A 19,285-nucleotide genomic window follows, 5' to 3' on the forward strand; every position below is an offset into this window, starting at 1 on the left:
AGCCGTTTTTCCTTATTGGCATTTGCACACTCTAAAAAATATACATTTTCCTAAATACGCTTCTCAGTTTGGGTCCCCCAAAGATTCAGTGGGTGCCATCCATTACCTTGGGTAAACACTTGACAGACAGAGACCATTTTCACATCCACAATTTGACTTGAGCAAAAAAAAAAAAAAACACCTAGAAACTTTTTGGAAAATGGCTTATTTTTTGATGGGAGGCTTATATCTCTGCAATCCCTTTCTTAAATGACCCAAATTAGGGACACTAACCCTTTCTTGAGGCACCCCAAATTTCAAAGGAGTCTGACTAAGCCTGCCAATTTTAGAGGACTTAGAAAGGTCAACCTTTAAACAGAAGTCATGATGCAAACTTAACTATAGTGGCACTGCTGTGCCACTATAATATACGCCCATGTCACTGAGAGCAGCACATGGCCTATTAGTGTAAATATAGTAACATTTTCTAAGTGTTTTGAAAGGTGAAGTATCCTAACGTTTACATAGAATCAAGCTAAGAGAAAAATGCATCATCCATGATCCTGCACTTCCCCCACAGGAAGACTTTCAAAAGGAACCTGATAACAGTGAGATAAAGAGCCTGATTCTGCAGTTGATACTCAAGCAAACCTCACTGGGAAATTTCTCTGTTTTAAGCCAAGAGGATCAGTTACCAAATATGCTAAAACAGACCAAGGAACTCTGATACTGGCTTAATCCAATGGTGTGTGACAGGAAAAAAGAAGTGGTTCATGATCTGCATCATTCTAAGAATCTGAATGTTAACATATCAGAGAGAAGAGTATCAGAGGTCTAAACAGAAATAGTGAATAGAATATTAGGTGCTTGATATTGATATTTTTCTAAAATGTATCTTTCACATGGTACTGCCCGCTGAAGTTGACAATGAGTGTGCCAAGACAGGGAGGTCTAGGTAATCTGCTTTTAGGCAGTTTTGGTTCAGTGAGCACTTTTTGGTACCAGCACAGCATTGGAATTATAGAAGGCCAAGAAGGTGCACAAGTGTATTTTGGGGTGCACTAAGCAAGGCCATGACATCATGTTCATATTATTACATACACTGCTTCTAATAACTCAGTAATTCAGCACTGTAAAGAGAAAAGCATAAATTTTCAGTGCACAAAGCAACATTCCAAGGAAGACAATTACCTATTGGTGGCATACAGATGGACAGAAATAAAATATAGTTATGAAAAATGTGCCCCAAGATAGCAAGATCTCTTACAAGAGCCTCAGCCATGCTGTTATATTTTCATTTTGAAAATAGTAATACATCAATATAAAGTTCTCACCTCAGCTCTGCAGTTCTGTCTCAGTTTGGCAGTTCAGCACCACAATCTTTTCCCTGCTCTCTGACCTCTCAGCAAGGTCTCGTTTTGGCTCCTTTGTCAAATCTCTGCTGTCCAGTCCAGCAACCAAGTGCAGTATGGCTTGTGCATCCTAACCCAGATAGCAAGTTCCTACCTCATTAGCCCAAGAATGGCATCTCAGTACAACTTCCACAGCAGGATTTCAGCAGCCATACTCTCAGATTATGCCTCCGATTCAATTAGCCATTTTTCCTGTGGCTTGCTGAGTTTGAGACACAAGAAAGCTTAAAAACACCAGCTCCTCTGAAGATCCTGAGTGAAATTTGCACTCAAGCATTTTCCAGATAAAATCAATGCTGAGGCTGTATCAGTGTTCCACAACCTCAAAGGCTTAATGCCAGTGCCTCAGTTGGCAGCCACCCCTTGGAAACAGAAGTAGAGTGTTTAATGCTCCAACAGCCAGAATTCTGCTGCCACCACAAACACATCGGGACTTGAGAAGTGGGTGGCTCCAAGGAAATGGCATCACAGTCTTTTACATGTTGCACTATTTTAGTGTTGTGTTGCTATTTTTTTTTTCATTTGAGTGGTCAGTGTAAGGATTTGGCAGGCATTTTAAATGTTGGAAAGGATTTTCTTAAAAAAATACTTTTTCACATTTTAAAAGATAGATACTTCAGAAATAGATTGTGGTAGACATGGGACTTGAGAGTAACCATCAACAGCACTTATTAAAAAATAAGGAAGAAGTGATTTCTTTGGGCTAAGGAAATATAAAAAGAAGGTTACTACAGATTTATGCAATATATCCTCATCATGAAAGAGAACATGATGACTGTTGTACTCACATTAGTGTTTTAGATGTGTTGGAATTACCTCTAGACTATTTAAAGATACTGCTAATGGAATTCAACACAACAGAAGAAATGCTCACATCTTTTTAATTACAAAAGCTGAAAAATGCAAACTAAATATTGAATACAATTAGTGATTTGGAAGTCATGCCTGTGAAATCGTGCTCATTTTAGGATTTGAAAACATATTCTTTTTAATTCGTGTTTCTCAGCCCAAAAGCCTATTCTAAGTTTTAGGTTAGCAGATTGGGCAATAAAATTATGGGATCTCAAGCAAAAAGAAAATAAAAGGATTACAATTTGATTTTGAAATTCTGTTGGCTTGAATGTTCAACAAGATTTCAAATGAAGCAGGTTGCCTTACCAGTTTTCAGACTTCTTCTCCCCCCTCCTTTTGAGTGAAAACTCAGCAGGTGACTTCAACATTGTCTAAAACTCGGGAGTAACGAGGCATAACTGTAGGCAGGCATGTACCAAATATGACACAGCATAAAATTTTATTTGCCTACAGACAGTATGTACTATGACAACTGGCAAGGGCATTCTCTTCACTCCCCTTAGGACTTTTGTTATTGCATTGCTACATAATGTATCTAATTGAGCCCACTAGATTAGGGTCCAATCAAGCTCTGGCTGAAATCAATAAGAGTCTTTCCATTGACTTCAGTGAATCTGGAGAAAGCCGTTAGTGAATCAACTGTGCACGATTCACCTCTCATGTTGATGTGAATTAGATAGGGGAGAACGTGCCATTCCATCAGGAATAAGAAAAGAAAAACTAAGAGGAAGTATTACAGAAATGAAATAGGTACCAGCTAGAAAAGCCAGAGATGCACCAATAGCAGCTAGATACAAAATGACCGTAGCAAAACTGCTTTGCAAAATGTAAAGGGCCAGCCCCAGGAAGGCATACTCAGGAAAGAATTCATATAGGAGGACAACCCTTCACTGTGGTGAGTTAGTAGGAGCCAGGTAGTTACAAAATAAGGTGTTTGTTCAGAATGAGCTATCTGTGTTATATTATCCATGTAAATAGGATATAATTCCACTTAACTCAAGGGAGTTACATTGTTATAAATGGGAAGAGTTCAGGCCTTTTGAACATAATGACATGAATACTATAGTAGATCACTGTTACTTATTGAATTCAGCAAGTGCACTAGATGGTTTACAGGCAAGTATAAAGACAAGGTCTCCCTCTGAGGAGTGTGGGTTGTGGCTTTGTCACTGTGGATGTCATTTTGATATCAGTTACACCTGTATAGATCAGGAACAACACCATGGAAGTCAATAGAATTCCACCAGTGTAACGATGGGGTAAGAGAAATCAGAATCAGGCCCTGTATGTCTACATTTCAAATTGTTAGCTTCCCTCCTGACTGGAAGACTTCATTAGATGGTGACAGATGCAATCCTCATTTGTATTTTTGGAGGCAGGGGTTAAAATTCAGAAATGCCGACATGTTTCCATTTATTCCCAGAGCCTGACTCTGGGGCAGGTCTACACTACAAATGTTTCCATTGTTTCCAGAGCCTCAGCTGTGAATTGGAAAAACATTAAGGGTATTGCCATGCCATTGAGCTCACTAAACACACATCTTTGTTTCTAGAACTCCCATCTCAATAAATTAATGATGCAATGAAGCTTTTAAAACTGGTAAAGGGTTTTCCCTAACTAGTCTAGATCCATAGGGACATTTTAACCTGTAACCATGACTAGAAGCACACTATGTATATTTTTTCTGGGTCAGATTTTGATTTGTCCTAACTCAGCTCTTCAGGGAAATAAAGGGATATAAGAACCTATAAACCCATGTGTGTGTGTGTGTTTGCACGCATTAGGGTTCCCTGCACCATGGTTTGGTGGAGGCGGCAAGAGAAGGAACCAGGAGTTGGGGCTGTAGGGCCAATACTCATCATGGAGCAAGTGGGAGGGGAAGGGCTGAACCTTGGCCCCACCCACAATGCACTAGCCAGCAATGCTGAGCCAACATGGGGGAGAAGTAAGCAGCACCCTTTGCAGGACTGCTGTAAATTGCTTCTCCTCCCCATCCCCTTGTGTCCCAAGGGGAGTGAGGAGCAAGGATGGAATCTAAGGGCAGGTCTACACTTGAAACGGTGCATCGGTACAGTGGCGCTGCTGTAGTCCTGAAGGGAAGGTGCTCCTACCCCAATGGGAGAGCTTCTCCCATTGGCGTAGTTAATCCACCTTCCTGAGAGACAGTAGCTATGTCGACAGGAGTAGCTCTCCCATCAACATAGCTCTGTCTACATGGGGGGGCTAGGTTGGTATACTTACATGTGAAAAATCCATACCCCTGAGCAACTTAGTTATACCACTACAGGTCTGTGTGTACACCTGGCCTAACTGTGTGTAGACCTGGCATGAGTCCTTCCTGGGGCTCTTCCTATGGTGGGAGCAGCTATTTCCCACCCAATAGGTTAGACATAGACTCAAGTCTTAATCTAATCCCATGTACACTTGTGCTTGTTCACTTATGAAGTGTGATTGACATCCATTTCCCTGTGTATATTGTAAGGAGAAAGGGTGGGCAATAAGATAAATAGGACAAATAAAGAGGATTTTTGAAGACATAGGAGGAAGATTACAGACACAGGAACTGGTAGTAAAAGGGGACAAATGACAAACAGGATGATGAGAAACACAGATGGTGGAAGAGAGGAGAACAGAAAGGGAAACATTTTTGGGTGTACAATGTATTATATTAAATAGTAATTCCTCCAGATATGGACCCAAACCTGCAAACTTTACTTATGAGAGTGGGGCTATGCATGGGACTGAATATGGTAACATTTTAAAAAATGCCAAAGGGTGGGATTCACGAGAGGACTTAGGTGATGCAACACTGAGCATTGTGGCACCTAACTTTTAGGTGCCCAGAAAATCACAGGAACAACACTGAGATCCACAAAACCTGGGTTAGGTGCTTTGGTTCCCTATACAAAGAATGGGGAGTGATAAGTACCTAAGAATGTGATTCACAAAAGCCAGTAAGTGAGTGGGGTGATGCCTACACAAGCAAATAGGAGATGTCAAAGCGAAGGGTGTGTCTTAAGCCATGCCCCACTCACGGAAATAGGCGCCTATGTCTGGTCTGCAGGGAGGTGCTTATCTCTGCTAGTGATCCATGAATAGGAACCTGCTGGCTGGACTCAGGCAGTTTAGGTGCGTAAGGCTTTCTTGTGGGAATGAATTAGGCACCTGACTCACTCCATACAAAACGGAGATAGGGAGGAGGAAGTGGTGGTGGTGCCACACACCTACTAACTTTTATCTCACTAGCTAGAACACCTGCCTGGGATGTGAGAGACACCAGTTCAATTCCCCTTTTGCTGCTCGAGGGAGAGAAATAATTCAAACATGGGTCTGCTATCATTCAAGAATGTGCTGTAATCATTGAGCTATGGGATACTCTGTTTTGCAGGGGGCTCCCTCAGTCTCTCCTGTTGAAGCTTTTCCACTCTAGATAAATAATAAAAGAGTAATTGAAGTGGGGAGACTGGACCCTGGGTCTGCCACTTTTCCCTGACCACTCACCTGCAGAGTCATTCTGCCTCTCTCACTCACTGACTATCTAAGTGTTTATCCACAGTGGAGCAGTCAGTGGGCCAAAGAAGGAGAGTGAGAATGATTCTGCAGTCCATCAGTTAGGGCTTTCATGTGGAAGGTGGGAGACTCTAGATCCAATCACTCTGTATTTAGCCATAGTGAAACAGCTACACTCTCCTGAAGGGTTGCAGCTCCCTGTTTAAATCTGTTCTCCCACTCTGGCAGAGAGAAAGGAATTGAACCTGCATCTCCCACATCCTAGGACATAGGTGATTGCTCCAACCACTGGGCTGAGAGTTATAAGGTGGGCAACCCTGCCTCCTATGGCTGGATTTTGAATGGGACTAAATTAGGTAGCCATGCTCAGAGGCCTCCTATTAGATTGGGCCCCATGTGCGACTAAAGACCTGTCTTCCCCTGGTTCGTGAATTGCTCTGTGACTTAGGCAGGAGATAGCTGCCTGGGTGCCTAGAGTGAACAGCAGTGCGTGTGCCACAGTGTCTAAAGCTTAAGCACACAGGGAAATTTTACAGCAGAAACCTAGGCACCAAATGAGTTTAGATGCCCACCGGGTTAGGTGGCAGCCAGTTGCTTTGTGGATCACACCCTAAGTTCCTACTTCCAATGAGACTTAGGAGCATTTGAAAACAGGATTTAAGTCCTAAGTCACTGAGGCATTTTTTGAAAATTTTACCCAATTTGCCTAAAGCTTTGCAGGATCAGGTCCTAGGCTGTAACTGCATGACACTATCATAGCTCTGGTGAGGTGAAAAAACCAGCACCCACATTTATTATTCCTGCTGTTCTTATTCTCACAAAACTCCTGTTGACTTCTGTGGGAAATACATACATGTGAATTTGTCAGGTTAGGCTTATTAGCACAGTCTCATGCAAGTTAGGAGTTCATTAGTCCTGCTATATTATAATTTACTGTCAAATATTTTTTTTAAAATTGTGTTATTGTCCTAAACTCTTATTACATTTTCTATTGCCTTTGATTACAGTATGATGCCTATGTTTGTGCTTTGCATTCTTATTGTGCATACAGGACTGGCATCAGCTGCTTTTCATAGGGTAGTTGTCTCTTTGACTCTTCCTTAGCACTGTGAAAATATATGTAGAACCAGTTCCTTAACAGGACATATCCCTGTCTTTGATAATGTATTTCTGGTAAAAGAACCATTCCCTCTGTTTGTTATAGACTAGAGCATTAGTAGAAAATGGGCCCAATCCTTCAAGGCTTACTCCTGCAAGCCCTTTCTGGTGCAAGTAGTGCCACTGAAGTCATGTTTACATTTATTCAACGTCCCCATTTGCTTGTTGCATGTGATAAGAAAAAACCTTTTTTCTGGGTAACTTTAAGTTGGAAATGTGATTTTGGGAAAACAAATATGTGGCCATATTTAAAAATATATCTATATCTATGTGTGGAAGATTCAAAATTAATCTGGAAATAAGTCAATCTGAAAAATCTGCCATTTACTCATTGTTGTGAAAGCTCTAGGAAGAGAACTGTTTGCATGGATAATAGACCTAGTGTAACTTCTAGTGCATTAATTTGCACATCTGTCTGAGGGTTGAATTCAGATTGGACAAATACTCCAAAATCTCTACCTGTTAAGTCACAGTAATTCCGCCACCCTGGCTCTTGTTGAGTGATACGTTACTCCACAAACAGTCCTATTGAAATCAATGGGGATACTCCTGGAGTAAGGCACCAGCTGTGAGTAAAGGTGGCACAGCCTGACCCCAAGAATAAAAATGATTCCCAACAGGGATACAAAAACAGATGTGTGTGCCATGTAAACCTAAAACTGTCTAAAATGAACCAGTGAAGAGAATCTATATGTATTGGCATGAAATGCAATCAACAAACTTAGTGACTCAGAGCTACAACACGGGAGTGATGTGCAGCTCCATTGCTTCAGACAGAGAGCTTGGAAAATGCTTCCTGGAGCTCTCCAATGTCAGTAGGAGTCCATAAACTGCCTCCACCCTTTTAAAGAGTGCAACATAGTCTCCTCTGTGGCTGGCTACCAATTGCTGGGGGAGTTTGGCCATGACTGCCTGACATGCAAAGGGGATCCATAATCCTGCCTACTTCCCAGTCTGACCCTTTTTGGACAAGCTGCTTCCATAGGGGAGCCACTTGGTAGCATCTCCTGTATGCCCCTGAGTACAGGGCTTGAAATCCTGGCTGGTTTATGTATAGACTTGTGCAATGGGGGACAGGAAAGAGACTCCTCCTTACTCCTTCCCCTACCCCACGGCATAGTTATGTACAGACTAGCCACAATCTATCCTTGGAATGCTGATTTTGAAACAGGGCTCTAGATCATGTAATATACACACACAAATGTATATACACATAACCAGATTCTAATGGCCTTACTCACATGGAGTAGTACAGTTCTTTGTGAGTAGCTTCATTGATTTCATTTGGAATAACTGTAATTTGTAGTATTTTGTTACCCACAGTGAATAAGGATATCAAAATCTCATAAGTAGTATTAGCCATGGACTGCTGTGGAATGTTGTAACAGATGTCACTAGGGTTTCTAAAATATTTTGGACCCAGTGATGGTCCAAGTCTGCCACCCTTTACTCATGTTTAAGAGAAATGCAATTGTTTTCAATAATCTGCTTGCAGAGTGAAGTACTATTCAGCATAAGGGTGGCAGAACCAGACCCTAAATGAACGAATGAATAAATAAAAGAGAAGTTCTAACTGTTAAGCAATCTAGAAGAAACACCAGTGTAAACCTATTTAATAGACAATTGTCAGGTGAAAATTTAGACCTAAAATTTGTTTTACTTCAGAATTGTTGTTATCTGTAAGGCCATGTTCTCTCCATTCTAGATAACTATTTAAACTGCCCACTATTCTCACTGAGAATATAAAAAAATAATAATAATTGTTTATGTAAGACGTATTGGCTATATTTATGGAAACCAACTGGAAATGCACCCAAATCTATTTGTGAACATATCCATTTTTGTGCAATCCTCCTCATATGTGCTCTTGCAAAACAGGTAACAGCATGCAAATACCAGCACAGGTGTTCAGTTACTCATTTTGCCTACACAGAAGCATACACCCACTAATTTATGAGTGTATTTATGGAAACCAGATGAAAAGCGTTATTGTTACAGAACAAGTATCAGTTAACAGCTCTACTGACATAATCAGCAATGCTGTTCCACAAACAAGGAAGTAAGCAAAACAGAGACATGTTGGCTTCTACTCTATAAGAAACAGACAAGGGAAAATATCAGTATTTTCCAAAGAGCAAAGTTGGCATCAAGGAAAGTCATTTTCTAGATCCTAGAGACCAGATTTTGCCATCATTGCTCACATTGAGTAGTACCTTATTCCATGATTAGTCCCATGGGACAGACAAAGTAAGGCAATACTCTACATGAGTAAGGGTGGTAGAATCTAGTCCTAGAAGGGTTTCTCAAACAAGACAAAAATTACTTAGAGAAGGACATGAAAGTAAAAGTATATGGAACTGGGCTAACACATTTAGTCAGTGGACAGTGAGAATGATAGCATAATATATTGAATAAGATCATTAACTTGTGTACTGCCTTATCTACTACAAAATTATTAAATATATCATGCCAATTTGGGAAGCAAATTATTTTCTGTATTACATGCGAATGATTGGAAGCAATTACATTTGGAATGATTTAATTAAATATTTATTTTAACATTTCTATTGTGCACAATGAGTGACTCATCTGAAATAATAATCTGTTTCAACATAACTTAGGTTATGACCTTTATGATTCAGTAAAAGCTTAACATTTGTGACTTAGGAACACCAGTGAACATAAATATAATTGTTTTGTAACAATATGTCTTATCTCTTGTCATGATTCCCAGTTTGTCTTCCTTTACTGAGGATTGAAATTGACTGTGTGTATATATATTATACACACACACACACACAAAACAGCAAAAGTACAGTACAGTACCACTGATAAATATCCATAGAAAATTGCTGTGTCTTTTATTTTTTTAAAAAAGTGATAATCAATGTAAACTCAAAATAAATTGAAATGCCAGATATAAATCTCTGCCATAGTCTAAAACTGATAATCAGTTTAGAAAAATTAAATCATTAAGTAAAACCCACTAGAATTATGAAACAGATACTTGATAATGGAATACATCTGTGGAAAAACGGAATTGGATAGAATTTCATATAAATTCTAACTATATGCGTGTACAACACTACTTAGCATAATCCTGCTTGGGATCGTTAGGCCCTACCAGAATGCAAATAAATAATGTATGTATGTGTTTCTTCTAGATTGCTTAACAGTTAGAACTTCTCTTTTATTTATTCATTCGTTCATTTAAGGTCTGGTTCTGCCACCCTTATGCTGAATAGTACTATAAACTCTCTAAAATGAGCAATAATACTTAGCACTTTCCATCTTCAAGACCGTGTACAAATAACCTAATCCTCACAACACGCCTGTGATGTAGGTACATGCACAGTGGCAGTATCATAGCTAATGAAGTTAATCTGAGGCGTGATTATTGCTAGTTGAAAACTTATCCCCATTTTACAGATGAGGAAATTCATTCCATTACTGGTTGCCTCTCTAAGGGAAGTTAGCACTCTCAGTCTCCACTGAACTGAGGGCATTGAGCCCCTTGCAGAATCAGATCCTAAGTGACTTGCCCGTAGCCCTGCAGCATGACACGCCAGAGCTAAGAGTAGAACTCAGGGAGTTTCCAGCTGCCTGAATTGCCCCAAAGGATTGAGCCATGCAACCTCATGAAAAAAAATAAAAGTACTCTACAGCAATCCTGCAATATGTTTTTTTCTTTTCTTAAGGCTGCTGACACCTTTGGTATCTGAGAAAAAGGGACCATATCTGACCATTAGCTAGATCCCCTTGTGTAGTAACATTATAGCAAGATTCTCACAAGATGCACTGTGTTCCAATGTAATAATTGCAAAGCTTTCATTTTCATGGTCTTATATTCAAAATCCAGTGACACACTCTCTTCAACTGAGTGAAAAAACATCAAATACTTATATGATCATAATCATGATCAAGTTTTGTTAATATAAAATATGGATTAAGGGACACAGCCATCTTGTTTATGTCCAGAATTAGACCTCTTTTAAATTGGGATAATCTGGTAGAGTGCACTAAAAAAAAGTGTTTTTTTTTTAGTTCAGTAATTCATTGCCCAGAAATTTTCTTAAAAAAAAAAAAATAATAAAAAAAAAATATATATATATATATATATAGCTGTCATTTTGATGGGATCTAAAAAATAAATGGGCCTAATTCTACTCTCTCACACCAGTGTAAATCAGGAGTAACTCCACTGAAGTCAATGGCATAGGTGCTGGAACTAGAGGTGCTGGGGGTGCGGCAGCCGCACCCCCTAGCTTTGAAATGGTTTCCATCATCTACAGGGTTTACAGTTTGGTTCAATGGCTCTCAGCACCCCCACTATATGAATTGTTCCAGCACCTCTGGTCAATGGGGATACATTGATGCAAAACTGTTGCAGGTGAAATCAGAATCAGGCCCTATGCCTGTTTCAACAGCTGCAGCTGCTCTACCTCCGCAAATAACTAAAAATGTCATTGCCTTCAGATAAAGTAAAGACCCTGAATGACAAGTTTGTTTAGTGTACCCCTAGAGCTATGCACATACCTGATTTTATCACTGATGACTTTGCCATTCACTATGTTAGTGTTACACACAGATGTAAATAGCAGGCAACTCTTTTGACTTCTGCAGAATTAGAGAAAGAGGAAAAAAAATAAAACCACAATATCCTCCAGATGACAGCGTACATGCAGAGAAACATATAAAAGGCTACCAAATTGGCTTCTGTAGCTTTAGAAGAAAAAACATCTTTGCCAAGGAAGGACAAAGTAGGTAGGGGAGAATCTTTTATATTTAAGCTTTAGAGGAATAACATATACAAAAGAGATGTGTAAAAAAATACATGTAAAAGTAGTTAAAAGTGTCATTTGATTTGTTGGAAGTGTTAATGGTTTTTTAATGTAGGGTGCAAATGAAAGGCTCGCTGGTATTCATGTTACATTTTTTGCCTTGTTTTTCAATACAAAATCCACAGGCAGCCTTTGATCTCTCCATGCTATTTCCATATGACCCTATTATTAAATATATATTCCACAGCAGCCAAAAAGACAGTGTCAACCATATCTGAGTTTATTTTTTATTATTCATTGTTTAAGACCCTCCTAAAATATCTCTCTTTCCAGGTTTAAAAATGAAATTGCTAAGCCTCCTGATTTTGTCCTCTTTTATTTCGAAAACTGATATTTCTTCCCTTATTTTTTGAATGGAGCTGTAGTTAACATAGCTTTTAGTTTTCTTCCTTATTTGCACATCACATCATCTGCTGCCAGCACAGCTCATGTTTTTTTGAGAGTTTACTGCTGCTGCTGATCACCAGAGGGAGCTCACACCTTATTTGTGTAGGTCCTATAAAATAGAGGATCTTTAGAACAAGATTTTTGGAAGGGGACTAGTGCATTTTTTAAAAATGCAGTGGCACAGTCATCATCACCAGATTATAGCAGTTGTAAGGTCAGTCAAATGTGGAGTCTTAGTTCCTGATTCAGCAATATATTTAAGTATGTGCTTAGCTTTAAGAATGGATGTAGTCTTATTGAAGTCAGTGGACACATCTTGTGCTTAAATGCTTTGTGAAATCAGGATCATAAAAATACACAGATTTCAACATTCAGCATCAACTGGTTTGAATTAAATGATGTGGGATGTGACATAAATGAACCAATGTGTTTATTATTTGAATTACTGCTAATAAATTTGTTCCCAAATCTTGTGATGCAATATAGTTTGAGTAACAGGTAGCTTATTCAAGAGATCTAAATAGAACTCTTTTTGAAATGTAGCTAGTAACTGATAAGTGTTTTGAGTAGTCATTTGACACAGCAGTGCTTCCAAATGCTGCTTTTCCCTCTCCAACACAGCTTTTCTTTCCCTGTTTCAACAATAAAATGTTTTTAGCAGTCTGCAATTTTTATTGTAAGCTGTGGCTTTAATATTTCTGCACCAAAGGATAATTAAGAGACATTCAAATAATGTTTGAATATAAGGTGTCAACCTTCTTCTGACTTGCAGGTGCGCCAATTAGAAGTCATTGACATCAATCTGCTGTGAGTAACCTTGGTCTCGTATCTGACTCTGGTATTAGAATAATCAAGGAACGCAATTCAGAAATAATAGTACATCCTGCATTTTATTCAATTCCATATGACAAAAATAGTAACCTAGACTAAGACATCCATTTCAATCAGTAGATGTGTCAAGCCAACAAGATTTAATAATAAAAAATATTGGATCTAGGTAACAATTCCCAGCTGGTTCAGGGAGGCTCCTAGCCCTACATGGTATCGCAGTATAAAAATAGTGTCTCTCTTCACCATGCAGAGAGGAATGACCTAACCCTGAATACAAAATGGGGTCAGTCTTACTGTACCATCATCATCAACCATCTTATATACAACACTTTACATCTCTTTTTTTAAGTTATACACATCCTTTAGGGAGAAGAGATAATACTACATGGTACCAAATACTAACAAAAAAGATCACACAAAAAATGACACAGATAAATAAAAACATTCAATTGCTGAAATACAGCAACATTAAGCCACCTCAGTTTTCTTTCTTCCAATGCTTTGAAACACCCCCAAATAACCCACATACTGTGGTCAAAGATGTTACATTATAGGGATGTTTTGTATATCTATCTCTATAATATATATATCATCACTGTAGAAAACAGAGCTGTATAGTTCATTGTTCATTTCCAACAGAAACAAACAGCTAATAAGTCTTCGAAACCATTTTCATTCAATTACATGATGGCAGAAATAGTCCATCCTCTTACAGTAATGGTTTTTGTTGTATAAGAAAGATTGTCCTATTTTTTCAGTCTCAACTGAGAAGACCTCACTGTCTGATTCTTTCTTCAGGGGCATAAAACTCCTTGTGCTGTTACCCAGCTACCCATAATGTCCCTTGAACAATTTTGCTGGACAGAAGTTCATAGTGTCAGACTCCACCATACTTGTAATGCACAAAAATGAGGTAGTACACAAAACATTTACTGTTCAAGTTTTGATTAAGCCCCAGCCTCCCAGCTTAAGAGTGGAACCATTCCCTTTATTTACTTGGTGTAATTTAAACAATGTAATAAACATAAAATATTAGAATAATCAGAGTACATTGTGCTTTGTAGTAATCTGAGGAGATAATCAGCAAGAATTGGGAATCACTTCAGGATATTTTAAAGTTGTGACTGATCATACAGCCAAACACTTTATATTTTGTTCCCAGTTATGTTGTGCACAATACCAGTGCTATTAGGCAGTCAACATCTTGCTTGTGGGTGTGAGAAAGAGACAGAACAGATTACAGTAAAATTAAACCTACACAATGTTCTCTTTAGTCTATCCTAGGCTTGTATTGATATCACACTCCTAAGATGAATTTATCAATATTCTGTTGGGGATGGGCACATTTTAAAATAGGCTTTGTAGAAACATTAAATGAGTCATTTCAATTTAGGAAATGGCAGGCCCCATTTTACTTAAGGATCCGACAGTTCTCGGTGGCTTTTCTGTTTAACTAACATAGGTCTCTCATATTGTTTGACCTGATGACAAAACAAGAAACTGAAACTGTTTTTTCCCCCCATTCTCCTTAAGTCAAAGTACTATTTATAAAATAGTTTACATCTTTGTTCAGTTTCAAATTATAGACAAACCTCCCTAATACAAAATACTAAAAGTGCAATAGTATAAATTAAGAGTTTGCAACCACATTATACAAACATTACCTTTTTATTGTACAGCTTTGATAACATGAAATATTTACTCACAACTGTTTATAATGTTGTGAATAATTTATGGTGATAAGGTTTGTCTGTAACTTGTTTTCCAATCATTGAGTTAAAGTCCACATTACATTTTTCATTTAATAGAACAACTGTCCACATAGCAGCTACAAATATTTAAATTAAAAAAAAAAAAAAAAGGTTTGTTACTGACGGGTACTTGCACATGAAAAGCATGCTATCTTTCCCATAAAACTTCACAATTTTGCCTGCATTGAAATAGACCACTTATTTATAGTAAACCAAAATTTGCTTTAAAAAAAAAATCACACAGCCAGATGTATTTTGCAGTACAAAAGCTTCATTTAAGGTTGGGCCAAGTATATTGTCTGTTACCCGCATAATCTTAACTTTATAAATACTACAGACAAGGATACTGTAATAATACACACAGCATTGGGGTACTAATCACTTATTTAAGATTAAGATTCCTAAAAACATAGTTCAAGTTTCTAACTAATTTGAATAAAACCAGCAAATAAGTTTGACAGGAATGCCATAGTGAAGCCCCCTTTTCTCAGTTGATATTAATATTTTAAGAAGCAAAGTGGACATAGTCTAAACTCTTTCTGTCCCTAATGCAGTTATCCAATGATTTTTTTGTTTTTGTTAACTTAAATTAAAAAGGTTTTAAAGTTCTCAATAACAGTCAAACTCACTGTTGAAAGAAGTACCATGCAGATCTTGCAAGACAACTTTTCAGCAGCCACAAAGTTACGTATTTCTGCTATGGGAAAATTTTAAAGGGAACCTATGTATTTAGGTCAGGAAACTAATCTTAACTTCAAAAACTGTACATGAAATAGAACAAATGTGGTGTTGAGTAGTGGTCCAACAGTTATTTGTACTGAATGCTTTTAATTTATGCCAATCTCTTTGTTATCCTCAATAAATCTTGTGAATGGACGACTGGCTCCAGTTTCAGAACTTGCTTTGTCCAGACCAACAATGGGAGGGCTGCTGCCAGTGCGAGCTTTGTCCATGCCACTGGTAATGTTACTTAAAGATGGAATGGCACTTCCACCTAAACTTACTGGGAGCTGGGGAATGCCTCCGTTCTGTATGACAGAAATCTCATTGTTCTTCATAGCAAGTCCGTTAGTGATAGCTGCAGCATACTGGTTCCAAAAATTTGGGTCAACATTCATTGCTCGAGCTGCCAAATCCTTTTGGAACATTTCAGAAAACTTCAGAGCGTCACCACCTAACAAAGCCATTGGGTTTTCCACGGATAGTCGACGACCACGTCTTGCAGGGGCATTATTCCACATATGAGTTCCCATGTGAACCTGTATAGAAAATAGAAATGGGAAACACCTACAAATTAGCACATTCCAATAAGCTAGCTGGTCTGAATATTCGGTATAGCAATTAAAATAAAACAAAGAGAAAAAAGCCATCCTTAAGTTCACATTTAATGAATTAGATTATAATTATTTTGCCAAGCGGTATTCTTATGGACAATGGGAGTTGTAGTCCATATTAAAACTTTAAAAAAATATTCATGTAAGTCATCAACCTACACATTTCTTTTCACTGAAAAGAAATACAATGCTACAACAACAAAGAATATGAATCCTTCAGGTTAGACAATTTCAAATTAGAACTGGAAGTTCTGACATGCATAAAAACACAAGACCACCTTGAGAATTACTAGGCCTAGGGGACACTTAGAAGTCTTAAGCCTCTTACCCCATCTAATTGTTATTTCCTCTGCCCTTGACCTTTTTGTGTCCTCCTGTCTTTCTCTCCTCTGTTCTCTTAATATTTCTCCAGACAATACTTCACTCATTCTTATTCTCTTTCCTCAAACATTATATACATTAAAAAATATTTTTTTACTAAGGCGTGGCCCTTGATGCCTCTAACCTCCTGATGCTTACCTGGGTTGTGAGGACGAGAGATGGTGCTCCCGTGATACATCATTTTATGTCGCTGGGTACCAGCTTACAAACCTGCATAGTGACACATGCACTACATGCAGAGTGGAAACTGGACTGTGTAACAGAGGCATCCCAGTAAGCTCTGGGTCACTGGAGGAGCATTGCTTATAATCTTACTACACAACAACAAGAGGAGAGAAGGCAGCAGAGCTAGATCTTAACAGCTAAAAGGTGCCCATCATGTTTTTTTAATTATTTTCATATATGGGGAGGTCTTCTAGTTAGAAAGGGTTTAGGAATAATCTCTGCCTACCACCCTCCTCGGCAACCACTTACACAATTGCATAGAGTACACGTTAAAATTGCTCAGTGACTGTCACAGGATTCTGTGTCATTCCTGCCTCTTTGCAGTGATTTGTGCTTTATTTCTTTCCACCTTTTTTATATAGCAAGCTTATTTCACACCAGTGTTCCACAAGAATGGCACAAATGTAAAACACAGATATGTTCTAGGAGACTCAGGTGTGCACCACCACATGCCTTGTCACGTATGTGTATGCAAGCTCTTGGAGCTGATTTTAAAGTACACAGCAATGTGCACCCACAAATCAGAGGGAAGGATCAAGCCCTGGTTCTTTAAACATGTTGAGAGCATGAAACAGCACCATACAGTAAATGTTTTCTTTATCTTCTCTTTCCTCCTCGCCTTGATGACAACAAGAAAATGAGAGCTTGCTAAGTTCAGATGTAGTACATTTTTAAACCCCACATTCCTTACAGTTTTGTTTGAGATTTGAGAGTTTTCTTCTTACCTTAAGATTCCCTTTTGTGGTAAAAGCTCTACCACAGATTGTGCAACCAAATGGCTTTTCACCAGTATGGGTGCGTTCATGTATCTGTAGTGCACTTGCTGAGGAGAAGGTCTTCCCACACGATTGACAGTTGTGTTGCTTGGGAGTCCGACGTGGCGGGGGTGCCAGCATAGGAGTGATGCCTGGACTCATCACTGTCTGTGGTGCAGCAGGAACGTGGATTCCAGCTGGAAGCGAGGGAACCTCACCCAGTGAGATCGGCTTGCTGTGACCATTCACTTCCATTTTGATCATGGTAGGCGCAGTGCTGGTGACCAGGCTAGGAGTACTTTGGCTGGGACCTAGAGTAAAGTTGGGTTCAAATAACTGAGAAGGCAGCTCTTTTAATTTGTGCGTCAGTAAGTGCTGTTTTAAATTACCCATAGTGGAACACCCACGATTGCAGACTGTACAAATAAATGGACGTTCTTTAGTATGGCTGCGGTAGTGAATTTCCAATGCACTCTTACAAGCAAAAGGCTTGCCACAGATATTACAAACAGTACTTTTAAACTTACCACGTTCTCTGTTCAGGAACAGCAGGCTAAAAGGAGCCTCCTCTTTGATGACTGGTCTTCCCGGGTTGGTGGATGTCAGATCTAAAGCACCTCCATTTTCAGTAGCAGATGGTGGACTATCAGGTTTTTCTGTCTTTAATTGTATTTCCTGTGGTTCTCCCTGGTTGCTAAGACCTGGGGACTTTGATCTAAAACTTTCACTATTGCTGTTTACAGGAGACAAAGCTTGCATGGAGGAAGAAGATTCTGACATCGCTGGGCTGCCTGCACTCTGGCTTTCAAGATCACCAACAGCTGATGAGGAATCATTGCTCAAATGGTCACTTTCACCTGATCCATTTTCTATGGATTTTAAACTGGTCAGCTGCTGACAGTTCATGACAGAATCAATCATTTTCATTTGATTCTCCAGAGCAGCAATACTGGAAATTACAGAAGGCGGTGAAGGAGGACAAGACCCAGAGTAAGATATAAGTGGTTTGGATGAGTCACTTGCTGTGTCCTTTAATTCTGGGTCCTCTTCCATAGAATTTTCATCAATGTCATCATCGTAGTTGCTCAGTGTTTCAACATTCTTTTCATCATAGGAAAGCTCTGAGTCCATTGCATCTTGGAAGCCCTCTGGTAATGGTGTGTTTGGAATTTGTCCACCCATATGCATACGAATATGTTGCTGGAGAACAACAGCATTTGTAAATTTCTTCTGACAAATGGGACATGAATGTTGTACTCTTAGTGGTGGCTTCGCTCGATGAACTCCAAAATGTGTTTTTAGATTGCCTTTTGTAGTAAAGGCACGTCCACAAATTTTGCATTTAAATGGTCTTTCGCCTGTATGTGTTCTGTAATGCATCTTGAGAGCACTCTGACAACTAAGCACACGGTGACAAATGACACATTGATTTGGATCTGTCATCTTCTTATCAATGTTCTCTACTAGCTGTTGTAGTTTTGAGGTTTCTGATGTTTGCATAGAATCTAGTAGACCACCAAATGGAAACTTTGCCTTGAACTGGTCAGACATTGCTGGAAGCACGGGGTTTGAGAGGCTTGTTGAAATGCTGCTATCTGTAACAGCAGTAGGAATTGAAGATGTGGAAGCGGTACAAACTTGCCCGCTTACAGTAAGGTCTCCTAACCTTGCATTTGTGGGAGGCAGTGTGACCGGTTCGGTTTTAGTCAGAGAAGAGCCACTATGAATTGGTTGTGGTGAGTCAGCAGACACTGGAATGCCAGATTCAGAATTGTTTAGGCTTGGAGATAAAGAAGTGCATTCACTCGAAGCAGGAGATGGCCTCTGGGGTGACCTGCTCATAGGAGTAATACTTGGAGAATCTCCATA

General features: G+C 39.0%; 1 protein-coding gene and 1 pseudogene across 1 annotated transcript in view; one reads left to right on the forward strand and one right to left on the reverse strand.

Annotated features, from left to right (window-relative positions):
• The first annotated feature begins 10,254 nt into the window (after window positions 1–10,254).
• On the forward strand, window positions 10,255–10,380 carry LOC112111420 (annotated as a pseudogene).
• A 5,168-nt stretch (window positions 10,381–15,548) lies between these two features.
• Window positions 15,549–19,285, reverse strand: part of SALL3 (spalt like transcription factor 3) — a 20,230-nt gene continuing 16,493 nt past the window's right edge. Inside the window, exons 2-4 of the mRNA XM_026647322.1 lie at window positions 17,944–19,285; window positions 17,387–17,727; window positions 15,549–15,980 (exon numbers count right to left, since the gene is read on the reverse strand). The exon at window positions 17,944–19,285 is cut by the window's right edge and continues 1,589 nt beyond it. Of these exons, the coding sequence (XP_026503107.1) occupies window positions 15,549–15,980; window positions 17,387–17,727; window positions 17,944–19,285 (2,115 nt within the window). The remainder of the gene's footprint in view (window positions 15,981–17,386; window positions 17,728–17,943) is intronic.

Source organism: Terrapene carolina, unplaced genomic scaffold (assembly GCF_002925995.2).
Source record: "Terrapene carolina triunguis isolate 2854851 unplaced genomic scaffold, T_m_triunguis-2.0 Scaffold58, whole genome shotgun sequence".
Taxonomy (NCBI): Eukaryota; Metazoa; Chordata; order Testudines; family Emydidae; genus Terrapene; species Terrapene triunguis.